The sequence below is a fragment of the Amblyomma mixtum genome, chromosome 3 (assembly GCF_055824585.1).
Source record: "Amblyomma mixtum isolate Tamu chromosome 3, ASM5582458v1, whole genome shotgun sequence".
Lineage (NCBI taxonomy): Eukaryota > Metazoa > Arthropoda > Arachnida > Ixodida > Ixodidae > Amblyomma > Amblyomma mixtum.
This window is the reverse complement of record NC_143014.1, coordinates 379,318,673-379,343,923: the sequence shown is the minus strand read 5'-3', so window position 1 is coordinate 379,343,923 and position 25,251 is coordinate 379,318,673. Positions and strand designations below refer to the sequence as shown.

Sequence of the window (25,251 nt, the reverse complement as noted above, 5' to 3'; positions counted from 1 at the left end):
GCGTGCATTAGAACTTTTCATTTTTGCCCCCTTACTCCTCGTCCTGCAACGTTACAATTCGCAGCGCTCTTGGCACGAAGGAACCCTTGAGCGCGACTGGCGACGCCATGGACCAGCAGCAGGCTTCCACCAGCAGCGCAGAAGAATCCGTCAAAGAATCGTAAGTGCTCGGGCTACCTTTAGCCAGTGTTCTCGTTTCCTACGAGTTGTGTGCGCCACTGCCTTTTTAATTCTGTGACGCTCCTGTCTCCTGTCACCTAAACAAGAAGCTCAGCACGACACAAAAATATAAGCTCTAGAGTTTTGATTTGTCGCTTGTTCAATATAGTCAAGCATTAAAAAGCTGATCTCATTTGCCTTTACGATTAGCCAGCGGAGTAATACAGGTCGTCGCGGACGGACCTTGGCCCAGTGTTAGCAACTGCTAATTTTTGAAGTTGTGTCCCACTATGCATACCTACCCCGATGGCGTCGTTTAGGTGTCCATCGAGAGTGAGCCAGTTGGTGGGCCTTTCCTTCAAATGAGCATTTTAGCCCTTTACTGCTTATGACCCCGTACCGAATACATTCTTGCACTAAAACCACGGTGAGTGAAAGCTTTGGGATCATAACAGGAGCATTGAAATTGGGTTTTGAGGAAAGAAAATGGTGCTAAAACTCTCTTCCATATCTCGGTGGACACCCGAACCGCGCATTAAGGGAAGGCATAAAGGAGGGAGTGAAAGAAGTAAGGAAGAAAGAGGTGTCGTAGTGGAGGGCTGCAGATTAATTTCGACCGCCTGGCGATCATTAATGTGCACTGGCATCGCACAGGACACAGCCGCCTTTTGGATTTCGCCTCCATCTGAACGCTGGCGCCCCGGTCGGGTTCGAACCAAAGTAGTCCGGGTCAATAGCCGAGCGCTCTAACCACTGAGGCACCGCGACAGGTACAGGAAAATTGATGTCCTTGCATGGTTTCATGCAGATCACAAATGTCGCTTTCAAACATATGCAAAACAGTGCTGTGTCTGTGTCCTGTCCCTGCGCACTGTATTAAGTAGAAAAATGATCCAACTGGCCCCTTGATGCAATAGAACGTCGTTGGTAATTTCTCATATGCATTGTCCTTAGGTGGAAATAAATTTGTAACGCATGCGCTCAGCCGAGCAGCAAAGAAAGTAGGTAGAGTTTCGCCGCCCCCCCCCCCCCCCCCCTCCGGAGTCCTGGTTCTAGAATGCTTTCCCCCTTACACATTTGTGCTGTGGTGAAACCGCCGCGGCCACCTACTGCTTTGTGGGTTTTTTGCGCAAAAGACACGACACAAAGGAACGAGGTAGACAGGACAAGCGCTTTCCTGCTTCTGCGCTTTGCTCTTACCGTCGCCTTCCTAGAGGCCCTCAAGCTCCTGTGGTTCGTGGGGGAAGGAAAGCTTAGGGGAGGCCCATGCCAGGGGGAGAAAAGCGGGAGAAACTTCCGTCCCTGCTGATTGGAAGAACCTCCTCTGAAGCCCTAACTGGTCCGCCATCCGCTGGGAACGTAACTGAATGCGGTATTGGCGGTAGCGTCTGTAAAAAGAAAATACAGCGATAACTAACAGCAAGAAGTTTCTGAAAGGAGCAAAATCTCTTCCTCTCTGCATTCCATTTTAATTTCTGATTCCCGTGGCCGTTGTCACCAGCGCGCATTTGTTTGCGTGTTTCGCGAACTCCGTGAGTCGCTTTATCTCGGGCGCTGTCGCCTCCTTTGCGGGACGGATCGCGGAACTCACCCAACAAGCAGCAGAGTATGCGGCTCAACTCGCCGACTGGAACTGGGTAGACCGATGCAACACCGCTGCTCGACAAATGTCGAACCAGATCCTGTTTGACGTCCGGTTCGTGCACGTGGCGCGTTCTCCACGCCCTCATTGATCCGACGCAAACCCGCACCGAAACACAAAAACATCTTCAACGAGCAATTCACACCTTCAACGGAGACACAGCGAAACTGGCTGACGCGCTCCGCGATAAATATCTGTATACAGACCAGGATTCGCGTCGTCCGGCGTACTCTTATGCAGGTTCTGAGAACGCAAATCGGAATCGAACGTTCTACCTTCACGACCTCAAAGCGGTCCTGACAAAAATAAAACGAGGGACAGCCCCTGGTAGGGAGAAGGTGACGGTGAACCTTCCCCGAACCGGCCTACGAGCGGCTACTCGAATATTCCAATACCATCTGGATGGCTCTGATCACATTCATACCCAACCCACGCAAAGCTCTCAACGCCGACCTCAGGAGGCGGATAGGATAGCTCGAGGGTACGCAACAAACCGAGCATCCAACAATCCCGACCCCGCAGAGGAACCCGAGACGGTAGCCCAAAGCTACACAGAAATTCTTAACTACTACAGAGAGATCAGACTAAAATACCCGCCCCAACACAAACAACTCAATAGAGAAGACGCCGTAGCATGGCGACCGTTACAAACGGGAACATTCCCGTGCCTAAACATGCTAAGTGAAATATACCCCACGCAGTACAAGAGCGAGTGCCCGTGGTATGGAGACAAACCAACCTTATACCAGACTACATGGGCTTGCCAGAAAATAGGCGAGCTACCCATAATAGAAAACCCGAGTGCGGAACAGTGGGAGAGGATGCTATCCAGCGACACAGTGAAAGTCCAACAAGGACTAGTAAGGCGTGCACGCAGGGTAGTTACCCTCAGCGGAGCCCTGGACAAGGGGAACCGACCCTGGTGATAAGATGGAAGACTCCATCGGAAGCCACAAAAAACATTGTAAAGTAGAGCAAATAAACGTTTTCCACCACCACCACCGACCCATCTCTCTCACATCTTGTGTGGGGAAGTTGATGGAGACCATGGTCCGTGACAGACTGTCCAACGACTTAGAAACGCACAACGCCTTTGCAGACACCATGTACGGGTTCCGCCCATACCGGTCCCCATAATATGTGCTGCAGCAACTTCATAGAGGGAATCTTGATCCTGTCGAGCACCCTAGCGACGACAACCCGGTCCTCGCAATGGAATTGCAGAATGCTTTCGACAATGTGACGTATGATATCATCCTCTCCCACCTGTCCCAAGAGGACTGTGGGAACAACACAATGCAATACATTAAGCAATTCCTTACAGATCAGCAATCATATATCCGACTCCAAGACAGTGAACATGGCCCGTACACACTTGGTACGCGAGGGACTCCACAGGGAGTGGTCCTCTCGCCTCTTCAATTCAATCTGGCCGTGATGAAGCTCCCTACCATGCTGTGTGAAGTCCCCGGCGTGCAGCATGCCCTGTACGCGGATGACATCACCCTCTGGGCAACACACCGATCGTTTGGAGAAATCTAGGCCAACCGACAGCAAGAGGCGGCTATTGGGGACGATTATGCACGCCGCTGCTGCCTTGAGTGCTCCCCGAGCAAATCGGAACTCATGCACATATGTCCCAATCCAAAGTGCACAACAAAAATTAACCTCTCCCTGCTTAGTCGCCCGATACCTGAACACGAGGAATTGTGGGTATTGGTATTCTAGATGCAATGGAACCGCAAGATCGACACCGCACTGAAGAAGCTCCGCAAGGTGGGGGTTCAGGTGGGTCGTACGGTCTGCCGGGTATCAAACAAGCGGGGAGGGGGGGGGTGCGATGCAAAGGGGCCCTGCAGCTGAGCTGGCCAGTGCATTCGTAACCAGCCGAATCCTGTATTCGGAACCGTACCTCCCCTGCGCAAATGCGGTGAGAACGCTCTCGAAGTGATTCTCTGACAAATCTATGAGAGCTCTGGACCTCCCCATTGCAACATCCAGCCAAGGTCTCCTCGGTCTGGGGATGACGAACACCTTTGGGGAGCTGCGCGAGGCTCATCTCAACAATCAACTTGCGTTTAAGCAAAATACGTGCGGGTAGGCGCCTTCTGACTCGCCTCCACTTCAATTACACAACTCAACAGGAGAAGCGGGTATCCCTGCCCGAAGCCTGGCGCTTCGCCCTGCAGGTTCGCCCCCATCTCTAATAACACGACAAAGGATGCCCATGACGGCCACAACCCCGCGCGAGCAGAGGCCATTTCCGAGCAGTATGGTGCACCGATCAGGAGTATTTTGCACGGACGCGGCCGGTGAACACCATGGGGGTTGGTACACGGCGGCCGTTGTCCACCAAAGCTACTCAGTTTAAGGGCTCGCCTTCCGTGCCCCCAACATTACATTCGCGGAGGGAGTTCCTATGGGATTTGGTGCCGCGGATCCAGCGTTGCGAGTCATTATAACCGACTCAAGGGAGCTTGGCGCAATTTTGGACACGGATAAATTCCAGATCGCGCCTTTCAAATTTTACATAGATGTGAGTACCGGGGTTTCCCAACCCGCCGCACCATCATCTGGGCCCCAGGACATACGGAGATATAGGGAAATATAGTAGCAGATGCTACCGCCCGCGCGCTTAGCTAGTGGGCACCGCCTCTCCCTTTGCCTGATCCGGCTACTGGTTTTAATCCGGCTACTACTTTTCGGCAAATCTCTCTCCTGTATCAAACCAGTCTCGGCTGATACCCACCCCTCTACAAAGGCCTCAGGATGGCGGAGGAGTGTTGGCTTCTTCGTCTCTACACCAACACGGTACGGTGCCCGGCAGTGGGTGAACATTTCAATTTGGCCTTTTCGGGTGAGTGTTCACACTATGGGGAACGGATTGCGGACACGTATCAGATGGTGTGGGCATGCCCTGCCAATCCTGCTTTCCTACTCCACCCCCACTCCACCCGAGAGGACTGGGAGGCTGCCCTGCTCGGCTGCTCAACTATCCAGGACCAACGAGCCCTGATTACAAGAGCCCGGGCCGCCGCGGAGGACACAGGGGTCCCTGACAAGGCATCACTCCTAGTGATTGTGACGGCTGGGCCCTTCAGGCCCAGTCCAAGCAATGCCTCTTTTGTAAATTGTAGTAGTAGTAGTAAGAGACCTTTATTCGGCCATAATTTACAGGCCGAGTATGTCGACCGCCTGGGAGACCAGAAGTCGCTGTTCTTCCTCCCCTTCAGCGCCAAGCCAGTCGAGCCAGGTGGTGATGGATAAAGAACGTGGGGGGTAGGAACCCGCCTGCTGTGCAGCCGGGCAATAAAAGAGGCAATGGGCCAGGTCCGCATAGATACAGGGGCAGTTGGGACAGGAAGGGTCTGATCGATAGCGATAGAGAAAGAGGCAAGACGGGGTGATAACTCCATTCATTTGGATGTGCCGAAGAAGGCGAGCCTCCGGCACCGTGAGCGATGGATGAAGAAGAGGGTAAAGGCGTTTGTCTAGGCGGAGCTTGAGGTAGACCTCTTTTAGGTAGCGGCGAAGGGTGAGTCTCCCACCGTCCTCCGAGGGCTTGGGCCAGGGGATCAACGGTGCCCGGAAAAGTATATAAATGAATAATGTTTTACGCCCCCGACATTAAGGTCACAGAAACTTTGACGTCGTGCTCCTCCATGCGGTAGTGATTTCGGCGCATCGACAGCAACGGTGGTGTTGGTTTTGTGCTCGTGACCTTCGAAATTGGGAGGAACGCATCGAAACTCGCACGGATTTGACGGGAACCTCTATCTGCGCTTGATTTTTCGGGAGCCACTGCTCACCGTGGATCATAGTAACTGCTATGATTCGAGTCGGCACATCGTGGCAGCTGTCTCTAAAACTTCGTGCTAACTGAATTCTATTGGAATCGCATATATTAGCGAGGACATTGAAAGTCATTGCGTGATAGTGGTTTCTTTCACATGTGTACGCTAAACATTTTTAGAAATTATCTACGATTGTAAGGTACATCGTGCACACATTAAATTGCGTGCACTTTCTGTGCACAGAATGATACCTATGTATCGCGTGAACACTATGCACGGAATGATTGGACATTGTAAGGGATGGTTAGTGTACGCGGGGCCATCGGAACGCGGCTGGGAGCGCTCAAAGCGAAGCGTCTCCTTCCTTGGAAAGCGGCCGCTCGCGAACGCGCCGGGAACTACGGGTGTCCCCCGCCCCGCGGTACCGTTTCGCGCACGTGCTGGCGCGAAAGTGTATTTGTCTTTGTTTTTCACTTTTATCGTGGCCATGCTCTCGGTAAAGCAATCATGTGAGCAGTCTAACATGATTGGTTGCTACGAAATGTGGGCCGGGCCTTTAGGTCTTTAAAACCGGACCCCGGAGCCGGAAGCGGAGTTCTGCGCTATGGTGAGATGCTATGCATCTTCGGCTATGCCGAGTAGGGGCCTCCCCTAGTGTTAGCCAGTTCCGCCTTTTTGTTGTTTGTCCTTTTGCCGCTTAATATGTCTCTAGTGTGCCTTAACTTGTATATGATTGTAAATAGATGTACATGAAACTTCAAGTAATCGCCTTACCCCTGCGTGTCCACTCATCGAGAGACCGTCTCTGACGGGGCACCTCTGGTGCGAAGATCAAGCTTCAGTCTTTCAAGTGAACAAACCGTCTGTGGCGGTGCACCTCTGGTGCAAGGGAAGAAGAGAACCTGAAATTTACTGGCGCAGTCGACCCGATCCTGCGGCCACTGGAAGACGGCGCAGGAAGAAGCTGAAGGCAGGGAGAAAGGCGACGATCAGGCAACAGCAGCGTTCCAGAAAGGACCTGCGGAGAGACGGCGGCAAGGATGCAAGGACCACGCCAGTAGTCCAGCGACGCGGGACTGCATACGGTCCAGAAAAGCAGCGCGTCGATAACTTGACGGTCACCGGCGGCGGACCAGCGGCGTGCGACAGCTCATCGCAGCGTCCGGGGAAAGTGGCGGTGGACTCCGACGCCAAGGAGCTGGCAATGCGGATCGACGCATCGAAACCGTGAGTTTCCTTGGTCGCATTGTTCACGTCCCTGTGTTCGAGCCGGTAGGACAGCTGAGGGGTACGGAAGGCGGTATGGAAAGCTATCCAAGCCGGCCCTCACTTGATGTGAAGTACCGAGTAGAACTGGCAAAGGCGCGCTTGGCTTATTTTCAGGCAGAGCTTGCAAAAGTGAATGGAGGAAAGGCGCCGCTATGCGAGGAAAAACCTCAGGATTTGCAGGAGTTAGAAGCAAGGCGCCAGCAGCTAGAGCTCGAGCTGGCTAAGCTAAAAAAATCTAGGAGAGCTAGTCAACTAGCCAGGGAGAACTGCTCCGAGTCCCGAGCGGAGAGGCCGCCAGTGCTGGAAGGCAAAGGCATATGCCTCTCAAGCACAGGTGAGGAAAACAGCCAGTCAGAAGTAAAAAGTGAGCCAGATTTCTGCGAAGCTGGAGTCGGAGTTCAAGAAAACATCCTGATGGAACGCAGCGTCGCGGTGTTAGAGGCGGTGAACGCGCACCCCGACGATCCAGCTGCACAGGTTAGCTCTACCACAGATAAGACCAGGAACGCAGACGCGAGTTCAGGATTGTTGGAAGTCACTCTGACAATTCCAAAAACGAGGTCTCAGGGAAGCCACGGAAAAGGGCCGTTCGTTCAGCATGAAGCGGCCGGTGACTACCGATGTAAGATTGGAGAGCTTGTGACAGGAGAAAGTGTAACGTTGCTGGAACGGCACACTGTGTCGAGCATGGGGCAGGAAGGGCCCCGTAGTGTTATTGATAGCAATAGCCTTTCATCCGAGGCAGAGAGCGGAGGTGGGCCTGTTGCGCCGATCGGGCAGAGCGCCGCGCAATTGTCGAACGCACCCGATGGGCGTCCGACCAGGGCCTTCGAGGAGAAGGAAATGCGTGACGACTTGCCAGAAGGCAAGCTCGGGTCAAGCGACGGCGGTTCAGCTCGTGCAGCAGACGATGCCACGAGGCCGGCCAGCGCCTATCAAGCAGGTAGCGGTAATTTCAAGGTTTGCCCGTGCAGGAACAGGGCAAATGGCTCCAAGCGAGGTAGAGTAGCTGGAGGCAGGTGCGTGGCCTTCATATTGAAAGTCAGCGCGTGGAGCAGTACGTTCCGTGCTGCAGTACGCCAAATGCCGTGTGGCAAAAGCGGCCGCACTGATATGATTAGACTGGACAGGGGCTATGCTCCTTACGCAGCACGCGTCTCGTATTGGCGCGCCGATGAGAGCGTGCCCTCAAGTGTGTCGCGTGCTGAGGTATTTGGACTTATCGAGTACCACGACGTTTTTGATCCAGGAGGGCACCGGCTTTCGAGCTCTCGCCCCGCTGTGGCACCAGTATAATGAGCGTAGCGGCCATTAGGCGTTAATCGTATCGATCGAGACACGTGTGGGCTCGAACGCACACAGGGACGCTCGGTGCGACTAAGGAGGCTCACGTGGCCACTTACGGACGTCGTGCGAGTGCTACTGAACGCTCCAGTTGCGAGTGTCGGTGTGTGTGTGTGCTCGTTCGCGAGCAGGACGCGGGCGTGCATGCAAGTGAACTGGTTACATGGACGCCGTGTTACGGCGCACGGCAGGCATGCCACCGTGTGTATTTGTGGAATTTGCTTATGTTGTGTGTGCATTTTGCATTTTTTTGTTTTTGGTTTTGTTGGCGCCAGTGCTGGTGTAGCTGCGGCATGTCACCCACAGGGTGGTTTTGTGACCCGTACCGATCCCTTTGTTATAATTCTAAAAGTGGCATTTGAGCCCTTTGAAGAATATTGGGAAGGGCGTGTAAGGGATAGTTAGTGTACGCGGGGCCATCGGAACGCGGCTGGGAGCGCTCAAAGTGAAGCGTCTCCTTCCTTGGAACGCGGCCGCTCGCGAACGCGCCGGGAAATACGGGTGTCCCCCGCCCCGCGGTACCGTTTCGCGCACGTGCTGGCGCGAAAGTGTATTTGTCTTTGTTTTTCACTTTTATCGTGGCCATGCTCTCGGTAAAGCATTCATGTGAGCAGTGTAACATGATTGATTGCTACGAAATGTGGGCCGGACCTTTAGGTCTTTAAAACCGGACCCCGGAGCCGGAAGCGTAGTTCTGCGCTATGGTGAGATGCTATGCATCTTCGGCTATGCCGAGTAGGGGCCTCCCCTAGTGTTAGCCAGTTCCACCTTTTTGGTTGTTTGTCTTTTTGCCGTTGTATCTAACTTGTATATTCTGTAAATATTTGTATATAAATCTTCAGTTATTGCCTTTTTTATCCCTGCATCTGAACTGATCACGAGAGCGTCTCTGACGGGGCACCCCTGGTGCGAAAGATCAAGCTTCAGTCTTCAAGTTAAGCAAACCGTCTCTGGCGGGGCACCTCTGGTGCAAAGAAAGATAAAGAACCTGTGAAACTTTACTGACATGTAATGCGTGAATGATGGACGAAATGATGTATTGAAAATGTCAGTTGCACCGTCTTAGAGAAATTTAGCATTTCTGGTGAGTCGACACATCTGTATTTTACAGAATGCTGCAACATATCGCAGTTCGAGAAATATCCTTTTAGACCGAGAGCAACGATAAGGGTATGTGCGTCAATAAAACAATGCAAAATATGTTCTCTGTTCTTATTACATTGGTTGCACTGCTGGTCACCGCCGGTAGCGTCAGCGCTGCGCCAATGTAAGAAGGTTTAACGTCCGAAAGCGGCTCAGGGGACGAAAGACGCCGTAGTGAAGGGCTCCAGAAATTTCGACCACCTGGTGTTCTTTAACGCCAGGTGGTCGAAATTTCCGGAGCCCTTCCTCATAGCCTGAGCGGTTTGGGACGTTAAACCTCGAAAAACCACTTTCTTACACTGTCTCAGCGCTGCGGCTACCAACGTTGACCAGCAGCGGAACCAGTTTTAAAATGTCACAACAGCAAAGAAACTGTGTGCGAAAAACACAAACGCGCTGCTCTCGACCACGCGCAGAGCAGGCGGAAAACGATACATCAGCCCACCTGCCGTAGCGGGCCCGAATTGGGATCACTGCATGCGTGAAGCGGATTCCATGCGAACTCCTCCCGTGGTCGAATGTTTCGGTCGTTCGTTGTGATGGAGTTTAATGCGGCGATATTCGCCCGCCAACCGCTATCAACGTAAGCGAAGGAAGAGCTGGCGCTAGCCTCTGTAATTCATGGCCGCTGGCAGGTATAGAAAATTTCACCCCCCTGCAGTCGCTCTCCGAGCTGCACGCCATAACTGCGCCGGAAGTCACGTGTTTTCACAAGTATTGCTGGGAGTTTTTGGCCGACGGCGCAGCTATGGTCACTTTGGGGCAGCGGCGTAGTCTGTTACTTTATCTGCTGCGCATGCGCAAGCGCGCGGAGACGACGCAAGGGGGGAACTCACGTGTAACTTTAAATAACGTCACCTAACGGCATTTCCTAAATTCTTTCCTTCCTCCATTGCGTGCTGCGAGCAATGTCATTTGCATTGTTTTCGCACGTGCACTTGTGCATTGCGGGGAACTCACCCGGCTAGATGGCTGCCTCTGCGCGTCTGCTCTTCGGATCCCCTATATCCATGCCTTCAGGTTGCAGGTGCTCGTGTTAAACCGTCGCCATGTTTTTATGGATCGTGCATTGCCGAGAATCCACCCTGTCAGCTGACTGCCTCGCCTCTTCTACTCTTCTCCTCCCCTCTGCCTCTAGGCCCTCAGGCGTCGCGTGCTGCAATAAAAGAAGTGACATTATTGATGCTTGCCCACTTGCAGATATGCATTGTGAAGAACCCACCTTGGCAGTTGACTTTCCGTTGCGCTTGTGCCATGCTGGACCCGTTTGTACGCTAGAGCGCCTTTTGTCAGTGCCTAAACTTACCACACAATCATAGTTTGGCAGAGTTACGGACGCATTTGCCTGGAAAGCCGTATTGTGGTATGTATGAAAATGCATCCATATTAATGTAACTTTACGGAGCATAGCGCAGGATTTTCGCGCCTATTATTTGGGAACCAACGAAGTTTTCTTGTACTGCCGTTATTTATTTTTTTTTCACTGGGGAATCTATTCAAGAACAGTTGAGAATAGAACATGTGCCGTAAGATTCTAGGTGCCACCAGCCTGGATGATTTCATTTTTTTCCTGCCCACGTGCATCATTTTAAGCAAACCTTAGAGGAGATATAGCACTCGTGCTCTCGTAGTGCTTCAGACTCTGTGGCCTTTCACTCGTTTATTGGGGGCATTTATTGTGCTGCGCTATCTATGTTATAAGAATTTGCGTCGGATTGCAGCTCCGAAGACGGAGTCAAGATCCGGTCCCTGGACGACTTTGAGATCGCCCGGCGACTGGGGACGGGCACGTTCGGCAACGTCTACCTTGCCCGAGAAAAAAGGACGAAATTTATCGTTACTCTTAAAGTGAGTAATCAGTACGATTTGAGATAATTTAATGTACAGTTGGTGTCACAGCATTGTATTCATTTAGCGAGATTTCTTTTCTTAGAGCACGTCATTGCTGCTATATTACCCCCATTTTGCTGTCCGACAGCAGTTGACATGTGTTATCAGCGGGGGCTCGATTTCCTTCTTTATATAGCGGGTGATGCACCTGAATAACTCTGAATTTTTATAAAGAGGCTTTTTTATTTAGAAGACTTAAGACTATCAATAGTGAACCGCATCAGAATACACCTAAGACGGTTTAACTAGTAGGCTGGTCGACTAATACTGAATAGTTAACGTTTTAACTACTTTTATTAGTCTCCTTATCAAGAGGCCTGTAGCTCGTGTTAAGTAATACATAAACTGAGTGATTGGAATTTCGAAAACGAAGTTGCCCTCGGTGCTGTGGGCTAACGTATTCTGGCTGTTTCGACTAGTTATGTTCACTTGAGGGGTCGCTTTGCCTGCGAGCGTCTCGAAGGCGCTTGTATTTTGGCGCGACTTAAACATTTGTTGGCCCACAGCGAGAGAGTGAGTGCTTTTTGTAAATTCTTTCGAATTTTTTTATAGAAGACCATAGTATGACCCATTATCCGACACTGAGATAGATGGATAGCTGCACACACTGGCGAAGCCTTGACGCTGTCGTGGGCTCACTAGTGCATAATTGTTTGGCTAGAAAGACCACTCCTGTTTACGAGCTGCGACACCCAGCAACCTAGGCGCAGTGGAGAAAACACGTGTGCATATTCATGTTCGATGAGGCGTGTGTTCATGCAATTGCCTGTTTTCTGGTTGTGCGTTCCGCCCCACGAAAACCTGTATCCCTGCATTAGCGACAGTCAGCTTCGCTCCCGTACTGTTTGGAATTTCTCAGAGTGCAAACACCTCGCGTACAACCTCTACTCTCCTACCCCAGTGGCTGAATCACCAGGTACACATCTGTAAGTTTACCGAGGGTAGAGAAACTATAATAACGTATCTTGCCTCCACCTTCTTGAGATGTGCGATGCGATAAATCTACAGAATGACTGCGGTACTTCTGACTTGTGTGAGGGAAAACGTCTTCTGACATAATAAGAAGGCTCTGTTGAAGAGCTCTAGAAACCCTTTTTGAGTGCATAAACAAATTCCCTGAAGTGAAAACTGAGAGTGCATGGTACCATATCGTCTACATGCTTCAGGAGTGTTTGTATCATCGAGAAACTTTGTAACGTTTTTGAATGCTCGAATACAACGGCACGTGGTCTTATCAGTCGCGACGCAAGAGGCGACCAGATATTTATGGCCGTAGGTTGCCGTAGGTGCGCTTCGCCCCTTAGCTTCAAAGTTCTTTAAACTGAGCGCTCTATAAGGCCGATGGTGCTCCTTTTCTTCGTCAACCAGCTGGTACATATACTTATATCGCCGTCACTGAGTTGTAGTCATTTACGGGCACAGGGTAGCACAATAAACAACGTTCAAGTTTCAAGCAGTTCTGCCAGTCTTCCTTGTCGACCGCCTGCCTATACTATTCTAGACCATATTTTGACAGCTTAAACCGACCGGTTGATTTTGATATGGTTGCGCTGTATTGTTTGTAAATTCATTGTAAAACTTCATACAACAGCCAACAATGAAAATTCTGTGGGATGCGAAAGCCACTTCCTCCTTTGTTGCTGCCCCCGTTACTGTGTTGGGGACGTCATATGTGGCGTCACACGTATGCGCAGTACATTACTGGTTACGAGATACTACGTAACTGATGACGGCAATAGTTTTTCTTAATTTGTATTTTTATTTTGGTTTCTATTTTTATATCTTTCAATTTTTGTTTCTTTTAACATATCTTTCTATTTTCCCTTTTCTCTTTTTTTTATCTACATTGTCATTATTATTATTATTATTGTAATTTTAATAATTTGCGATTTTATTTATTATTATTTTATTATTAATCTTACATTAATATTTGTTATTTAGTTTTCTTCTTTTCATTTTACGATGATTTAAATGATTTTTGGTTACGACGTATAGCACCATTGATGACGTCATCAGGATGATTGAGAGCTACAGTGTGACAATTTTAACGGATGAACGGACAAAGATAAGCCATTAAATTATTTCGTCTTAATAAATGTTTCACTATTCACAAGGAAAGGGATCAGTGCTCGAGGGCTGATATAACACTGCCAACCGAAATTCTTGAAATTTATTGAGCACAGCTACAACTGCACATCATCCAAGTTGGAAAGTTTCTGACATTGGTTTTGCTGCTGTGGTGTTCTCCGCCTTCTGTTAAAAATGCAAGGCCTTCAGACAGACTGTTCTTTGCAAGACACGCCCTAATCCCACGAAGAAATGGTGTGTAAACGTTGTGCGTGAGACAGCAGCAGTGGCCTAGCGGTTGGGGCATCCGCATCGTGAGGGAGAGGTGCGGAATTCAGACACTACTGCCGCCAGGAATAACCATCAGTTTCCAATTCATGCAAGCTTTCGCCTTGCCTGGTGTGAAATTCCTAGGGTGAAATTCCCGCAAAATGGGTCTTTGACCACACCTTGTCCGGATGAAAATAGCGATCGCCATAGCGCTTTTTGTCCAAATCTTCCCTTAAAAGCTGCCAACAAACTTCACTTTTAACGCTGTGCGTGCAGGTCATGTTCAAATCAAAGCAGCAGCGGTTTAATATCGAGCGCCAGCTGATAAGGGAAATCGAGATCCAGGCCCAGCTAAGGTGAGCTTGCTTGCTTTGATTTTGCATTGTCATGAGTACACCTTGCAGCACACATCGTTGCGCTGCACTCTTGCTGGAGGTTATCACGTTCTTTGTGCAGCTTTTTGGCGATTGTTTCTGCGTTTCGCGGCGTCGCCGTTGCCGTTGTCTGTTGTAAGAAGCAATGGACACTTTGTTCGCGCTTTAAGCTGCGAAACCAATACAGCGCGAGCTTGAAAAGCAGAGGGTAAAATTGGTAAATCTCTTTTTGAGGAAAAGAAACGGCACAGTATCTCTCACACATCTCGGTGGAAACCTGAACCAGAGGAGAGGCGCACAACTGCCCTTTTGGAACAGTGGACACCTCAATCGTACCTTAAGCTACGTGGAGGTAGTGACAGATGTGCACTGCGTGCGGTGGGATTGAAAACGTTGTGCCAGAAACGCGGCGTTGAAGCCATAGGCCGTCGGCAATCGTTGTTTTCATTGGCATTGTCGTCGACAGCGTTTTACACCGATAATTTTAAGGAAAGGAAGCGCGCATTACTGGCTCAATGGGTCAGTGGACGCCTGAATCATGCTTATTGTTACGTCTGGTGATGAGATATAGATGTCGGCTGCACGCGTTAGCGCTGACAACGGTGAGCGAACTGCCACTTGCCAGGGTGGCAGGGTGGGTGGGGACTTTTAATGGAGATATCAAGACAAACAGAAATTTCTCAAGCCTTATGCCGGAGTACATCTTGTACCTCTCGTCCGTAACGCCTCCCAAGGCCGCGACAACCTCGCGAAATATTTTACAGGCCTCGTCTTTGGGAACCAGGCATTGGTGCAGCAATTCGAGCTTATATCCATCTATTTCTCCAACCACAAAGCTACCTTCATGAATATCAAGAACTGTTAGTGAAGTGTTTCTTGAAGAAGGAATATATGCAAAAAATAACAAGTTGTCTGTAATTGAACATATATTTCTTGCTTGAATTCTTTGCCTCAGTCTATCGAAAAGCTGAAACAGCCGATGAGCTGCGCTCAAATTTCACATTAGGAACTAACGTAATCGTCCGCAATTTTTTTGTCGGTACAGTTATGGCCTGAGCACGCTCATTAACTCTTTAACTGCAGTTATTTATTTATCTTTGGTGTTTTCTTAAGTGCGAGAGATTTATATGGCTGTGTCGCGTCAGCAAAAAGCGTCCGCAATTTTGTTTACACCATGATGTCGTTCTCTGATGAAAAATGTGTGAGTGTTATTGTGACACAGATTGTTATAAAACGCTTCAGTGGGAAAAATTTGGTTCATTAGGTGTTCTTAATTCATTAAACACGATAAAACTCATAGAAATACACAGAGAGGTCGATATAGTACACGGACGTCAGAACTGCCATGGACGTCGATATAATATGTGGACGTTTTGCTTTCTCATTCCTCCAATGCCGGTCGCGGCAGCGATCTGAAAGTTTTTTCTTCTGCATATATATCACTTCTTTGCTGCGCCATGTAGCTGGGAAGATGTTGGATATTCTGCTGACACTGTCTTGTGAGCCCTTTTTTTTCCTCTTTGAAAATGCACACCTACCACAATCACATCAGAATGCAGCCAGCCAAGAAGCGAAAAACTGATAACTGCACGCAAGTGAAGTCAGCTGGTTCTACAGAGAAAGGCGTTTCACAGCCCAGCTCCAGCACACGGCTTCTTTTGAGAACGCTTGATTCAGTTTGTCGGTGTTCGAAATACTAATGCTGCTGTTATGTTGGTTCTTCAGCCTCCTTGAGGAAGAAGAATTCATGCGTTCTGGACGTAGCATGGTGGCTCTCAGACGTAATATTGTAAGGGAGATTTGGCGTGGTTATTTTGTTATTGTCGATGTGGCAAAGTGGAAAGTACCACGTAATGCTTTGAATTTTACACAAGACAGGATCCACAAGCAATTTTAAAATAAATTTTGTAGTGGTACACGATTAGAATGAGAAGAGCACCAGAAGCCAGGCGTATGTAAATTTCACATATAACATCCATGGCTTGAGGGCTGCCATAATGGAGCGCATTTGTGTACACAAAGTATAGGTGTTTTGATGAAAAAGTTGTTATTCGAGTAACCAATGCCGTCATTCTTGTCAACTTCTATTTCTTTGGTTATTTTTATATTTTGACTTCTCATTAAAAGCAGTCACGGTGATGCACCGACTTGCTTAACCTCGCTTAAAGTAACCACGGTTTTCGCTAAGCTTGGTGCTGTTGTTCGCACGGCAGAATAAGGCTAATTGTTAACCTCGTTTAAGGTAAGCACGCTTAACGAAAAAAAGGGTTACTTAAACTACGGTGAAGCTCGCTCTTGTGGCAAGGACATTAGGCGGGCAAAATAAGCACATTGGCGTTCTCTTTTTTGCGTGAAAGTGCAGGAAATGCACACATCAAACAATCTTGAAATTTCTCAAGGCCTTTTCACTGTGTAGCGTTTTTTAAGCGTCAATCTGTTCTGTCGTTGCGTATGGCTGCTCTGTTATCAGTGCGTGTTTGTGAATAACCTATAACTCATATGCATTTCAACATTTCTTCAAAATTTTCAAACAGTTCGATAATATTGTAAAATGTATACGGGGCTGTTAAAACATATGATCAGAATACTTCGCTTTTGTTCCCTTGCCTTGCCTTGCCTTACTTTATCTTTCAACGCACGTTAAGACAGCGTTTCCTTTGCGAGTGACCACCGATGCCAGACTTGTTCACATGCCCAACGGCCACTTCGGGCCTTCCCTTGCAGGCACTCGAACATCCTGTGCCTCTACACCTGGTTTCATGACAGCACCCGTGTCTACCTCATCCTGGAGTATGCACCTCAGGGGGAGCTGTACCCCCGTCTTCTTGACGCAGGGCGATTCACCGACCAGCGAGCAGCCACGGTGAGTGCCCTGTCCTTTTATCACTCGTGTGTCACCCCCGTCATGTGTCACTGCCGTCACCACAGCTTTCAGTGATGCCACAACCCCTCCTCTGATGCTGTGACAAAAGCGCTGTGCCTCTGGGCACAAGCCAGTAGTCTGATCTTCAGGGCTGGTTACTGATGGCGGGTGGTTCTTCTCGATAACGTTGAAGAACAGGTCAACGAAAGGGTATTGAACAATGTGGTTCTTTGGGAGCCACAATGTTAACGCTTATAAAAGGTTTAAAGGCGGACACGTAATAGGCCAAATTAAATGATGAGCCTGAGAAGGAAGGCTGACCCCATTTACCTTCCCTTTTCTGCAGCTAATTCGTACAGCCCCTAGGTTTTGGTGTTGAGCTGACCTTCGCAGAAAGTAGTGGTTATAGGGGTGTGCGCTTGGAATTTTCTCACGCCCGGACCGAATTCCAATCGACAAAAAATATTTCTAATATTCTCTGCCAAATTCAACACCCTTACAAAACCAATAACCGTGCGAAACAACGAAAAGCTAGCGGCGCTGCTGCGAAACAGCGCTCCAGTTTCAGCTGCAGCTGTCAAGGGACGCAAGGCTGATCTCCAAAAGGAGGACGCAGCACGAAGTCAGTGTAGTAACTCTATGATCATCATGTCATACGTAAAGGAAAACTGCTGCCTCTGTGGCAGTCATGTTATACTTACAATAAGGTTTGTGTTCTACTGATGAAGAAAGCGATTAAATTATCGCCGCATCTCAATCGAGGAGTGGGGTGAAAGCTGTATGAGCCACGGCCACCCAGATCGGGCATCAAGCCACGGTCTGTTAAATTGCGTCATCCCTGCCGCGTTGCCCAGACTTGTTGGCCAAGTATGAGCAGTATGATACAGCTGTTTTATACGTTCCTACTTAGGGCTATCGGCAAATAAAACAGCTGTCGTACCGGTGCGCTCCTATGGGGCGGGAACGTGCAGGCTAACGAAGAGGGTTCGGCGTTAGTTGAGGAGGACAACGTAATGAGCTATACAAAGAAAAATGACAGGTGTAACGCTGAGAGATGGGTAGCGGGCAGAGTGGCTGAGGGAACAAACGTGACTTAATGACTTGCTAGCCGAAATCAAGAGGAATAAATGAGCTTGGGAAGGGCATGTAATGCGAAAGCAAGACAACCGCTCGTCCCTAAAGGTAGCGGAGAGAATCCCCAGAGAACGCGAGAGTAGCAGGGGGCGGAAGAACGTTAGGTGGGTGGGTGAGATTACGAAGTGTGCGAGGATGAGGTGTATGCAGCAGGCAACGGACAGGGTTAATTGGAGACACATGGGGGAGGCCTGTGCCCTGCAGTGGGTGCAGTCAGGTTGGTGGTGATGATGGTGATGACTATGAGCAATTTGAATGTCGCCAGATAAATGGACCGGATCGCTGCACTCAAGCCTCAATACCGCGCTGTCCGATCTCGGCAACATGCTGTGGGGCGCGCGGGGGGGGGGGGGGGGGGGAGGGGGACCTTTAGTTTTGTGTAACAAAAAAAAAAATAGGCAGTTTCGACCGAAGAATTCGTATTTTCGGCTCTCATTCCTTACAATGATGCAGTGAAAATTCCTGCATTTTTCCCTACGTTATTGCTTTTTCGTTAATAATTTCGATTTCAGTAGAGATTAGTGAAGGTCAAAGAGCTGCAATTTTCCACGTGCTACTCGTTACGATTGTATTTCAGGCAGGAACTACCTGTCTGAAGAGATGGGCGCCATCACCATCTAAAAGTTACGTGATAAAAGAAAAAGCTTAGATTCCAATATGGAGCTTTGTTCAATCATAATGCACTTCATAATGGACGCTCGAAGAAAGTAAGCATGTAAATGACTAGAATAAACTCCTTCTTCGTACTTAACTTACAGAACTAATTAGAGTATCGATCTACATGAATGCCATATTTACTCCCTGACTGGTCGGCCGATGGCATATTGTCGATCCCTTGTACGACTGGTGGATGTCGTTGGTTTTTTAGCAAACCGCGCACATATTCCCCCATACAGTACGCCTGCCAGCTGTGCCAGGCCCTCAAGATCTGCCACAGCCGCAAGGTGATCCACCGGGACATCAAGCCGGAGAACTTGCTCCTTGGCATCAACGGCGAGATAAAGATCGCCGACTTCGGCTGGTCCGTGCACGCGCCCTCTTCAAGGTGGGCACACTGGCTAGTTTTCACTTGTGATGCTCGATTGTCAGGAGATGCTATACTCGTTGACAGCACTTTGGTGTTTTTTTCGTTATATCTGCCTAGTATGCTCTGTAAGAGGGTGTACCGTAGTGATCTGTCCGGTTTGTAAATCATCCTGCACAAACTACTGGACTATTTCGGCTCAAGCACAAACCACGTGGTAGCTTATGATAGTCTCCGTTTTCCGATAAAAATTTGGATTGACTGGAATTGGCGAACAACTGCAGTCGTCTGCGTAGAGGATTTTCGTGAGGGCGAACGAAATAGCCGATTTTAGAGGCTGCATCATCTGGGGTAATGTGAGGCCTGCCCCAGATCCAAGCAGGGTCACTGCTTTTCTCGCAGTTCGCCAGATGGCGCAGCCTCGCAAATTGGCTACTCCGCTTGACTCGACGAAAATGCTCTACGTAGGCAACTGCAGTTCTTCGTCGGCTTCTGTCAATACAGGTAAGTTCCGGGGCTAAATTATTTATTGAAACAAGCAGACCATCCTAAGCTGCCCTGTGGTCTATGACTGGGACCAAGTAAGCCTGTAGTTTGAGCAGGAGAAATTTTTAAATCCCGGGCTGATAAATACGGCATACCCTATATACAGTTCCTATGTATGAACAAAGTACCAAAGGAGACGTTTAGGGCAAAAATCGAAAGCTATACTGTTTGCTTCAAAAAAACAAACCAGTTAGCTTGGTTTGTGGACTGCGCTTCGGCAGCTCTCCACTCGATACAGTGGAAGAGTTCAAACTTTTAGGGCTGGCATCCCAACCTTATGAGTTGGGATGCACATATTAAATAACTGGTCAAAAATCTCTCTTCCACTGTTTGCTTACCACCAAGATATTGAGACATTTTTCCAACCAACATTAATTATGCTTCAAGCCAAATCTTTCACTCTCTCTTTCGGTCCCACATTAACTATTGCACATTAATTTGGTCCATGATTAATAAAAAAAAAATAACAGTATTACATAGGCTCGAAAAAGAAACTGTCCGCTGCATTGTTAATGTTCCATACTGCCACCACATTGAAGAGCAGTTTGCTCAATTCAAGATAGGTAGTGCCGCCGCAGTGGCTCAGTGTTTATGGCGCTCGGCTGCTGTCACCTAAGACGCGGGTTCGATCCCGGCAGCGGCGGTCGAATTTAGATGGAGGCAAAATTCTAGCGGACCGTGTACTGTGCGGTGCCAGTGCACGTTCTAGGGCGCTGAAATTTCCACAGCCCTTCAGTACGACCCGCGACACATCAGTGGTGCGGGAGAGACCCAATCTAGGGTCTCAATCAACTCTGTCCCCTCAGTACGGCGTCCCTCAGAGCCGCAGTCTATTTTTGACGTTAAACCCCCATAAACCATAAACCAACATAGTTAGTATAGAGCAAATATACAATTACTGTCTTCCATAACTGCTGCACTTTTCGAGGGTATGTTAGCAAGAATTCTTTAAAAAAAAGTCTAGTCTTAGATTGCAAACTCACGCACATCGAACCTGGTCATCTCAAAAATTGTTTGTGCCACGGCTGAGCACAAATCATCCTCTGACACAACATACTATGCACCATTTCTTACAAATAAGCTCAAAAGACGTTTTTATCCGAAGCATACTAGCCGCACAACCGAGCTCCTCCTTGCTGCGCCGCGCGCGGCCGCGTAGCTACCACTTGACCTACATCGGCGCACCACGTGATATGACGTCACAACAGCTGTGAAAGCTGGGGCTCAACTCGTGCGCTCGCTTGCGGACGCGCAGCCTCCGCCGGCGGCCTAACTCCCGCTCCTTCCGCTAGGGACGCTGACGTCACAACAGCTGTGAAAGCTGGGGCTCAACTCGTGCGCTCGCTTGCGGACGCGCAGCCTCCACCGGCGGCCTAACTCCCGCTCCTTCCGCTAGGGACGCTGACGTCACAACAGCTGTGAAAGCTGGGGCTCAACTCGTGCGCTCGCTTGCGGACGCGCAGCCTCCACCGGCGGCCTAACTCCCGCTCCTTCCGCTAGGGACGCTGACGTCACAACAGCTGTGAAAGCTGGGGCTCAACTCGTGCGCTCGCTTGCGGACGCGCAGCCTCTGCCGGCGGTGTGCTTCACATCCTGGGCTTAACCGTAGGCTAAGCCAGGCCATTTTTTTTTTCATTGACATAACTCGCAGAGCATTGAAAGGCATATTTATTTGACAGTTTTCTTAGTACGTTGCATCTATTTTGTCGCACAAATTCTGTTAATGAATATGCAAAGTGTTTGCCTTTCCACCTGGATCGTCATGTACGACGCTATACAAACAGAATGCTGCTTTGTAGAGCAGATTTATTGTTAACTCCTTCATTTGCTTGCAACATAATTATGTTGATAAGCGGAGTGCATGTATCATATTGTAATTTTATTCTCGCATTTGAACCTTTGTACTGTTTATGTAAAGTCACTGCTGCCAATATGGCTCCTTAGCCTAGTCAAGCTGTGGTCACAGCTTTTTTGTCAGGGAAGCCATCAACATTGCACTGTCGTGCAGAATGAACCTGATTTGATTTGAAACCAGTGAAAGTTTGATGAACAAAGGGTTCGGCAAATGAATATTGTACTGTTATAGGAGTTGAGCGGACAAGGGGAGGGAAAAATGGGACTCGTTATGACTAGCATGACGGAAAACAGTCACTCATACCAAGAAGCATAGGGGATGTTTTTTAACCTTTGGTATTCGTCAAGTTGAGATTAAAATGATATATTTTAAAGATAATTGATTAAAAAGCAAACGAAAAACTACATACCGCCAGAGGTATCCGAAACAAGGAACTTTGAATTTCGCGTCCGGTGCTCTACCGACTAAGCGCAGGCGACGCCTGTCTAATCTTCTGCTTTCGGGGTATTTATTTTAAGCGTAAACCGACCTTGAGAGTGTTCACCAGCGCCACCCTCGTGCATAGCGGCGGGCGCAGTACGTCCTTCATTACCGCGAGGGTCACGTAGGAAGGTGATCGAACGGTGAGGGTAGAAGCTTGCGACAACCCTCTTATGCTACGTATGGTATCAAGACTGCCAAAATCGAGGCCTTCGTTAGCTATAGAGCAGACAAGGGAAGGCAAAAGAGGGCTCCTTATGGCATAAATGACGGAAGCCGATAGTCACTGAAACCAAGGAGCATATGCGTTGTTTTCATCACTGAAGTGTCATCAGAAATTAACTGCTTCTACTTAGTGCAGCTGCGCTCTTCGGTTAGCCTCACTGCAGCAATTTCATTGCTTAGACAAAGCAGCTATCGCGTCACGACTCACGATGTGGAAACAAGAAACCAAAAGTGGCTTGAAGAACTACCTGCGAGCGATGGTCAGTGACTGCAAAAAAACAGCAAAACCGCTGTTTGTTGTTAACTGTTTGTTGTTAGCTGGTAGGCACATGACTAGTAATAGCGAGCGATAGATTGCCTCTTAGTGCAAGCTGCAAATATATGTACGCATGTGGTAATCTGGCATTGTTGCCTGCAGGCGACGTACAATGTGCGGAACTGTGGAGTACCTGCCGCCGGAAATGGTGATGCACCTCGCATTAGACGAGAAGGTGGACCACTGGTGTCTGGGCATCCTCATCTACGAGATGGTGGTGGGCAGCACACCCTTTGCGTCGGTCTCATTTGAGAAGACCTGTGAGCTCATAATGCCGGCCAAGCTTGAGTTCCCGCACCATGTCGGTGCCGATGCTCGCGACATCATCGGAAAGGTTAGAAGCACGCATTGCGCGAAATAGTGTACCCCCTGTGGCTACATGTTGCATCCGTGTCTGTCAGTGAAGCATACGTGCTGCGTTTGTTGTGCTTTTCCGCACTGCGGATGTACACTGCTGACTCAGCAGAGTTGTGTTCTCTTCACATTTGTGCCGCACCTTTTGTCTAGCAATGCTGGTATATTGCACTGAAACAGACCTGTGCCTATACGGTTTTCTTCTTCAGAAGCAGCGAATGTGGCAATAGGTTCTGTTAGTCGAAAAAGCGCTTACTTTATAGAAATATATTCAGTTTTTGCTAGATGCAGTAGATAGACTGAGAAGTAGGTAGGTTAAGGTATGATAGGGTAGGTGGGAGTGTAGGGTACGGTAGGGTTGGTAAGGCACGTAGGTGAACAGGTTATGGTGCCGTAGTGTAGGCAGTTTAATGAGGGTAAGTAGGATAGTTAAGGGGACGTAATGGTGGATAATATACGTAAGGGTATTAAGGCTAAGGTACGATGCGTAGGGGTTCGTAAGGGAAAGCAGGTGTGTTAGTTAGGGAGATGGACATGCTGTTTAGTTTTAAATATGCGGACGACTGCAACATATCTTATTTTCGCAGCTGGTCCGGATACGTGCCGTAGACCGCATTTCCTTGGATGAAGTGCTGGCCCACCCGTGGAACACGAAGAACGCCGACACCACAGTGGTGTCCATGACTTTTTGAAAACCCCGCGGGCATCGCTCATTGCGTTCACTGGGCACGCTGATTTTGTCGTGCACGTTTGACGAGGCATCTGAATTTCCTTGTATCGGTTTAGGTGTTTGTTTCGTGTTTTTTTTTGCCCATTCATATTGTCAGTACATGTAGTACAGCATTTATAGGGCATTTATTGGGTAAATTTTTACTTAGTTTCGTACAGCACGTTTTTAGAATACTCGTTACTTTTATTCACAAAGTTACGAGCATTGATGAGGAAGTTAGAGCGCAAAAAAGACAAAGTGGAGACGTGGACGGGACAAGCGCTTTGTCTTTGTTTTTTTTTGCGCTCTAACTTCCTCATCATGAACTACCAACAGGCCCCAATTTCTACTCTGCTGAATTATATTTCTTCTCCACTGGGCTCTTTTTTGTGTTCCCTACGCCCTAGCGAGCAGTGTTCCGTTTGTGCTAGTCTCATTGCCTCTTCAACGTGCAAGGCCCGCTACCTCGCCTTCTGCGTCAGGAAAGATCAGTGTCCCCCGGATATCGGCCTTTTGTTCGGGGTGTTGCTACCTTCACTCGGGCATTGGAAAAGAATCTGCAAAATCATAAAATCTGAATGTTGGCGCCAAGTGCCGTTCTTGCTGGAGTGGCTTCGGATGGCTTGCTTCAAGTGGTGCGGCCTTGGCTTTTCTGGGCAACAGCGCTTTAGAGAGTACATGAAAGCGGCTGAAGATGCAACGGGATTCCTTTGGAAGACAGTTATCCGCAATTTGCCTAAGCCAAACAAGAAGAAAACTGTCATCGTTCCAGTGAACACATTGGGCGACGTTTCACTCCCGAACAAAGTTCAACGCGTTCTGGAAAGAGGTCCTAAGTTCAGCTTGCAAGACCCAGGTGACAAGGTGACTCTTTTAGCAACTGTTCATAACATAGCTAGGAAAGCACCAGCAGAGAAGGCACGGTGCATTTCAGAGGGTGTTGATGCATTGCAAAGAACATACCCCAGGAAGAAAGGTGGTCGTCCTATCCTACGTGACATTACTAGCGATTTCCAGGACTCCGGCTTGTCACTCCTCTTATCTGACAAGGAGGGCGGCTTTACTGTCATGCCGCAGGGCTTATGCGAGGAAAAGGCCACGCAGGCTGTAAGCAAGAATTTCAAGCCAGCAGGTATACGTCCAGGAAGAGCGAAATCAAAAGCACTCTCTCTGCTTGAGGAGCTCAGCCTTGATTCACTTGCCAAACGTGTTCGTGCGACCAAGGTTGATGTCCTGAAACTATTTTTCGCTGCCAAGACACACAAACCGCTTTGTCCTTTTAGGGCAATCGTGTCCGAAAAGGGCAGCTGGCAGGAACACGTCAGCACGTTCCTCTTGGCACACCTGAACAGCCTTAATGTGGACGATCCCTACAAGATTGCAAGTGCAGACCGTTTGGTTGAACAGCTCAAGGAAGGTCTTCCCGGAGCGAACTGCGCCTTTTCAGTGGATGTGGAGGACCTCTTCTACTCTGTACCTCGCGGGGAACTCTTGACAGCCGTCAGTGAAGTTATTGATAGGACTTGCACTGTGGCTTTCCAGAACTCCTGTGGCATTACAGCGGAAGCCTTTTTGGAACTGCTGGACTGTTACTTAAGTTGTACTTTGGTGAGGTACCGAGATGTTTGTTTTTTGCAGAAGGACGGCATATGCACTGGTTCTCGTATTGCACCTGTATTATGTGAAATTTATCTAGCTAAATTAGATTCCTTGAATCTAGACAATCTTAACGACCTACCTTTTGTAAAAGTTTGTAGATACGTTGATGACTTTCTTGTTCTTGTTCACGTGAA

General features: G+C 48.9%; 1 protein-coding gene across 1 annotated transcript; it reads left to right on the top strand.

Moving 5' to 3' along the window:
* Window positions 1–107: 107 nt before the first annotated feature.
* On the top strand, window positions 108–23,441 carry LOC149356951 (aurora kinase B-like). Its single transcript, XM_089576471.1, has 7 exons — window positions 108–160; window positions 11,073–11,199; window positions 13,855–13,934; window positions 16,677–16,815; window positions 18,846–18,994; window positions 22,498–22,729; window positions 23,337–23,441. Exons 1-7 carry the CDS (start codon window positions 108–110, stop codon window positions 23,439–23,441), a joined length of 885 nt encoding a protein of 294 aa, XP_089432597.1.
* Window positions 23,442–25,251: the final 1,810 nt, after the last annotated feature.